Below are 6,867 nucleotides of genomic sequence, written 5' to 3'. Positions count from 1 at the left end.
ACAATTGCTTTATCCAAAGGATGGACAATCAAGCAATTGGATGTTAACAATGCTTTCTTAAATGGGGAATTAAATGAAGAGGTTTATATGACTCAACCTCATGGATTTATTGACAAAGATTCCCCTGATCTTGTGTGTAAACTAAACAAAGAAATCTATGGACTCAAACATGCACCAAGGTCCTGGTTTGATAAACTTAGAAATGCCCTCAAAATGTTTGGTTTCACTTATGCAAGGGCAGATCACTCCCTCTTTTCTAGAATAACAGACTGTCATACCACATTTATTTTGGTTTATGTGGATGATATTATCATTACATGTAGCTCAACAAATGTCCTAACTACTCTCATCAAAGATTTACATGCACAGTTTGCATTAAAAGACCTTGGTTCACTTGACTATTTTCTTGGCATTCAAGCACATCAGTTTTCAATTGGTTTACATTTATGTCAAAATAAATATATAACAGAATTGTTTTGCAGAGCCAAAATGGACCGTGCTAACTCTCTATCAACTCTTATGACTGGTGGTGAAAAATTTTCAGCCTATGACAGTGATCTTGTTGCTGATCCCAAGCAATATCGCATCATTGTCGGTGCATTACAATATGCTGTGATAACTCGACCATAATTTGCCTATGCAGTGAATAAGGTCTCACAGTTCATGCATAATCCCCTCGAGTCCCATCTATAAGTGGTTAAAAAGATACTTAGGTATCTAAAATGAACTCTAGATCATGGCCTCCTCTTGAAATTCTGTTCTACCATGACTCTCACAGGGTTTTGTGATGCTGATTGGGCCTCGGATCCTGATGATGAATATTCCAGCCTTCCCAATGCCACTGCAGAGGTTGTTTGGTTACAGTCATTACTTGCTGAAGTTTGCTTGGATAAGTCCCTACCATATGGTGTGACAATCAAAGTATAGTTCTCATGTCTGCAAATCATGTGCTTCACTCACGAACCAAACACATCGAGCTCGATTTATATTTTGTTCGTGAAAGAATTATGCAACAGCAACTCCATGTGAAGCACACCCCTGCTCAAGACCAAGTTGCAGACATACTAACTAAAGCTCTTTCTGCACCTCGATTCAAGCTGTTACGAGACAAACTAAGCTTAGTTTCATTATCCCAACTCAGTTTGAGGGGGGTGTTAAGTAGTTAATTAAAGTTAGTTAGATTAGTTGCTTAGCTGTCATGTTATAGTTAAGTGATTTAGTCTAACTAACTCTCTGTACTATATATGAAGAGCTGTGTTCTTCAATCAATTTAATGAGTCTTTTCTTTTACTTCTCTATATTCAACAATAGTGTGTGCATTATCTTAGGGTGTGTTGGTTTGGTTGGCTGAGTGAGACTCAAACCATCATAGGGTACGATTCTAAATAAAATATTGACTCTGTGACACTAACCAAGGTCCTTGAGTTTGTTCTTTTTCATCCCTTCTTCTTTGGTTTCTTCTTTAATCTTTGTACTTTATTAATAAAGGTGACCCTGAAATTTTGTGAGCATATAGAAAAAAATATTATTGGGCCTATATTAAATAATATGTGATATTTTGGAGAGGAAATTACACTCTATACCCTTTTTATATTGTCCTCTTTTATTTTTACCCTCTTTTTCAAAGTTTATCGTTTTTACCTCTTTTTTAAAAACATTGTACCAATTTTGTCCCTATCACTTCAAGTTACTCTCCATGTGACTCTCTTATGTCACGGTATTTTGGGTACAATACATATAAAAAGAGGTATGTTTCAAATAAATATAAAATTAGAGGTAAATTTGATTAATTGATTAATAAAAAGGGTATTTTTCAACTTAACCCTATTTTGGAAGATCACTAAAAATATATGAATTTTTTTGGAGGCGCCCTCATTTGTATCATTGGCTCTCATTTCTAAATTTCTCATCCTTTGTTGGTTGTTAGGTCTTTTTTTTTGGCAATTTAGTTGTCAAAATATTTTTTTAATTAATGTGCATTTTATTGAGCTTTCAATTTGTTTTTATCAACTCTGGACCCTATTTCCAGGGGGAGTTGTGTTTGGTACTTGTGAACTTATTTGGATTAAAAGTTAGCATGTTGTTTTGTTGTTTTACAATTTCGAGTGTGTTACTCAGGGGGAGTTATTATTTGCTCTTGCTAACTTTAACTTGCAGGTACTTTGTGTTAAAAATTATTTTGTTCATCTAAAGTTCCAAAGGGGGAGATTGTAAAGTCCTTTTTTGGCAAGTTAGTTGACAAAATAATTTTTCCATTTATGGTAAGATTGTTGAGCATTCATATTCGATTTCTTGCCTTATAAATTCGGATTGTAGTTGCCCTTTTCCTTGTTTGGAAAGTTGCACTTTCAGCTGAACTTTCCTTTGTTGAAAAACTTCTCAAAAGAGAAGGAATTCTCTTTAGGAAAGTTGTCTTTTTTAGGGAAACTTTGATTATTGACTTTTCCTTATTGATTTCGATTGTATCTTGATACAATCAGAATATCTAATCTGTTTTTGGCAGGAATCAAGCATTGATAGAAGATCGGACTCGATTTTAGCAAGTTTCCGTTTAATCGAATCTCTTTGCGTCGACAACCGAGATACGATGTAGCAGATACGTGTTTCTTTAGGAAAGTTCTTGTACAGCTGTAGATTCGAACTTGTGGTTGCCTCTTTGGTTTCTATGTTCTATAAATAGAGCCTAGAGAGCAACCATTCGAATCACCTCTTCCATTATTCATTTTTTGTATTTATCTTTTGAGAGAAGAGAGTGTTTCTTTGTTTTGTGAGAGCCTAGTTGTTCATCTAGGTTCTAGTTGTTCTATTTCTGTTCTTACTCCATCCTAGAGGTTGTGAAGAACTACTTGGTGAACAAGAGATTGGTCTTCGGGAGAAGACTTGATAAAGCCTTACTTCGGGAGGAAGTAAGCACTTGGTCTTCGGGAGAAGACTTGTTGAAGCCTTACTTCGGGAGAAAGTAAGCACTCACACTTAAAAGACGAAGGGAGTTCGGGCTTGAAGGTGTTTCAAGAAGTCAGATTCATAAAGTGGATTACAAAGGATTGCGGCAATACTTTAGAGGGAGTCTAAACTTGTTTAATTCAATTGTCTTTGTAATTTTGATACTTTATTAATTGATTTCATTCTGCAGGCGTGGCCGTGGACTAGGAGTGTTTGTGAGAACAACGATACCACGTATAAATCTCTTGTGTCAAGTTATTTATTTTTAAGTCGCAAATATTTTATATTCTCGCTTTGTTCGGTTTTCTTTGTAGCGGAATTACTTTCTTTGCTAGAAACGCTTACGATTTTATATTTTCTTATATACAATTGACATTTGCAAAAACACGGTTTTTTAGTGCAATTTGGTCAAGAATTCTTGGTTTTTTTCTCATTGCTTGGAATTTAATGAGCATTTTTGGTTAAGGTTAAAAATTTGACAAACATGAAAATAGTTGATATACATATACTACACACGAGGAAATGATTACAACCCTAAAGAATTTCTTATATGATCGAATAAATAAATAAGAATGAAACTCCAATATTATGTTTCTGTTGAGCCACTACCCCTATACTTCCCCTTCTTTCTTTTTTGTGTTGTTTTTCTAATAGTCAGTACTGTACATAGAGCATTGATCCACCCATAAAATCCACTTGTAAAGCTCGTATAAATATTGAGTTTATCTCTTTCTCTCTCTCTCCCTCTCTTTTGAAGTATATAACACTTCCCCTCCACTTCTTTTTCTCTACATAAATAATTTGCATCAGCATACATGATACATACACACATAAAATCAAAGTCAAACAAATACGTCATCACGTCTCTTCTTTGGATTAGCATCTGGGTTTCCTTTTCTCATCATAGCCACAAATTCATCATAGTTGATTCGCCCATCCTACATACACACACATATATATATATATATTTTTATATATATATGGTGAAAAATACAGTTTTGGATATGTATAACAGAAGAGACAATATACTAACTTATAATACTCACATTATCGGCATCAACTTCAGAAATGATTTCTTTTATGTCCCTTCCATCATGCATGCCAAATTCACGGAGAGCTTGCTCTAGTTCTTCAGTCGTTATGTACCTAAATTTAATCATCATCAATACACACACACCCCAAAATAAACAAAATGTATGTATATGATTTTATCAAGTAAATATCAAAATATCATTCTTGTTAATTATCAATACCCGCTGTTATCTTTGTCAAAGTGTTGGAAAGCAGTATATATATGTTCTTCTCTGTCCATACGATTCATGTGCATTGTGGCTGTAATGAACTCATCATAGTCTATGGTCCCATTCCCATCAGCATCAGCCTAATTAATTAAGTCAAACAACATTAATTTTCAGTTCACATGTACCTATGAAGAAGTGCTTATAATAATCTTGAGTGAGAGGAGAGGATTATTACAGCTTCCATTAATTGTTTAACTTCAACTTCAGAAAGCTTTGTTCCTTGTTTGGCTAATCCATGCTTGAGCTCCTCAAGTGTTATGGTCCCACTATTGTCAGTATCCATTCCTTTAAACATTTGTTTTAATCCCATGATTTCTTCTTCTGATAAACACCCGGCAATAACCTATATATATATATATATATATATAGAGAGAGAGAGAGAGAGAGAGAGAGAGAGAGAGAGAGAGAGAGAGAGATTATGACATTAGATTTAGATTACCTTAACTAATAATGGGATTTATAATTAGATAGTATAAATCTTATGATTACCCTTAAAGCAACTTTCTTGAATTGATTCATAGCTTTGAATTGTTTGAGCCTGTTGAGTACAGCATTGTCAAGAGGAGTATCTGGTGCTTCACCATCTTCCTTAATCCATGGATGAGCTGCAGAAAGGAGATTTAATATATACATATGTATCCATCTACATTATAATAGAGGAACTAATGTACTTACTAAGAACTTGGAAAGCTGTCAATCTCTGTTTGGGATCTGAATGCAACATTTTCCTTACAAGATCCTTTGCTCCAGTTGAAATTGAAGGCCATGGATCACTTGTGAAATCAATATGACCACGCAAGATTGCATTGAAAATCCCATGTTCCGATTCTATCAAAACCATATATTAATTAAAAAAGAAAAACTAGACTATTAATCAAGCAATCAAATACAAGTATTTTTTTTATACATATACCTGCCCAAAAAGGTGGGACACCACATAAAAGGATATATAACATGACCCCAACACTCCATATATCAACTTCTGGCCCATATCTTCTCTTCAAGACTTCAGGAGCAATGTAATATGCGCTACCAACAATGTCTTTGAACACTTCACCTGTCATAATAATAACAACAATAATGGTAAACAAAAACACACATTGTTATGTTGTTGTTTTAAATGGAATGAAACAATGATCAAATTCCAAACCTTGTTTATAAAAAACAGAGAGACCAAAATCTGTAGCCTTAAGAGGAGAATTCTCATCCTTATTAAGCAAAAGGAAATTCTCAGGCTTGAGATCTCTATGAATGACTCCCATGGAATGACAAGTGTGAACAATCTGAACAATAGTCCTGAGAAGAGAAGCAGCAGCTCGTTCGGTGTAGTGTCCCTTAGCGATAATCCGATCGAAAAGCTCACCACCGGCGCACAACTCCATGACCAAATGGACAGAATGCTTGTCCTCATAAGCTCCTTTAAGCTCAACAATGTTAGGCTGACCAGTCAAATGGTGCATAATCTGAACCTCTCGCCTCACATCCTCAACGTCCTCCTTATTCACAAGCTTTCTTTTGGCAATTGTTTTGCAAGCAAATTGCTCCCCACTCACCTTGTGAGTGCACAAATGTGTCACCCCAAACTGTCCACGCCCAAGCTCCTTACCAATGTTGTATGTCGATCTAACATCTTCCATAGGCCTCCCCAACACTGCGCCGATCGGGGCAGGCTTCGAATTATTCTTGGTTGAACCTGCTGAGGCTGCTTGGTTATTGGCCTTGTTATTACCATTAGCTGGCCCTGCATTATTAGAGTTTTTTCCACGACCATTGTTATTATTATTATTAATGTCGTCTGAGTTGTTTTCTGGGGTTGAACCTGCCTTAATGGTGTCTTGTCCATTATCATTGGTCTTGCCTTGAGAGCAACAATTGCCCATGATAGAAGAAAGAAAGAGGGACAGAGAAGAGAGAGTGGCCAAAAAAAGGTGAGATGAATGTTATTTGGATTCTGGGTTTTGAAGAAAATGATTGTAACAGATGAGAAAGATGTGAAAACAAACCAAAAAAGAATTAAGGTTGGCAAAACAGAAGCTACAACTGGGAATGACAATGGTATTTGAGAAAAGATCGATAGTGAGGGATTGTAGGAGGTTGGGTGTTTTATGTTATTGAAAGAGTCTTTTTTTTTTGGTGATTAATTTCAAGACAAGGGTGGAGAGGATTTTTAGGAGAAACAATGGTATTATACACGTATTATTAATTACCATATAAACTATTTTTTTTTTTTTTTTTGAGGAATGACAAGCTAGATATTTGGTGTTGTGAGTTGTAAAATGTTTCATATATGACACCCACCCAGCTAAATCAGGAAGTTAGTGCAAAATAAATAAATATACATATGTAAATACGCGTAAACTTTCATTGTAATTCCTATTTATTTATATCATTCAAGATTTTCTGAAAATTCCGTTTCAAAAAAAAAAAAGATTTTCTGAAAATATTAATTAGTTAGTGGCTTCAACGTCTTATAATCTCTTGTCTTTAGACCTTATTCGTTTCTTATCAGATATTAGATCATATGTACTTTTTTCAAAGGTTATTATAAATAAACAATAGCAAAAATTGTAGAACTCAACACTCAAACCATTACGCATGCACTTTAATGTACAATTTGTAAATG

General features: G+C 34.8%; 1 protein-coding gene across 1 annotated transcript; it reads right to left on the bottom strand.

Annotated features, from left to right (window-relative positions):
* Window positions 1–3,397: 3,397 nt before the first annotated feature.
* On the bottom strand, window positions 3,398–6,593 carry LOC115718797 (calcium-dependent protein kinase 34). Its single transcript, XM_030647621.2, has 8 exons — window positions 5,395–6,593; window positions 5,158–5,301; window positions 4,920–5,072; window positions 4,734–4,849; window positions 4,420–4,587; window positions 4,197–4,324; window positions 3,990–4,089; window positions 3,398–3,881 (listed from the first exon to the last, which is right to left on the bottom strand). Exons 1-8 carry the CDS (start codon window positions 6,122–6,124, stop codon window positions 3,786–3,788), a joined length of 1,635 nt encoding a protein of 544 aa, XP_030503481.1. The 5' UTR covers window positions 6,125–6,593; the 3' UTR covers window positions 3,398–3,785.
* Between the last annotated feature and the right edge of the window lie 274 nt (window positions 6,594–6,867).

This window comes from Cannabis sativa, chromosome 2 (genome assembly GCF_029168945.1).
Source record: "Cannabis sativa cultivar Pink pepper isolate KNU-18-1 chromosome 2, ASM2916894v1, whole genome shotgun sequence".
In the NCBI taxonomy this organism is placed as follows: domain Eukaryota; kingdom Viridiplantae; phylum Streptophyta; class Magnoliopsida; order Rosales; family Cannabaceae; genus Cannabis; species Cannabis sativa.
The sequence above is the reverse complement of the archived record's forward strand: the minus strand, read 5'-3'. Positions and strand labels throughout refer to the sequence as shown.

Excerpts from the sequence above, each read along its gene's own strand:
- LOC115718797 (XM_030647621.2), bottom strand. The coding sequence starts at position 6,124 with ATGGGCAATTGTTGCTCTCAAGGCAAGACCAATGATAATGGACAAGAC. Across the intron at positions 5,302-5,394 it reads CTCTGTTTTTTATAAACAAG|GTGAAGTGTTCAAAGACATT; the intron begins GTTTGGAATTTG and ends TTATTATGACAG. Across the intron at positions 5,073-5,157 it reads TGTCCCACCTTTTTGGGCAG|AATCGGAACATGGGATTTTC; the intron begins GTATATGTATAA and ends TGGTTTTGATAG.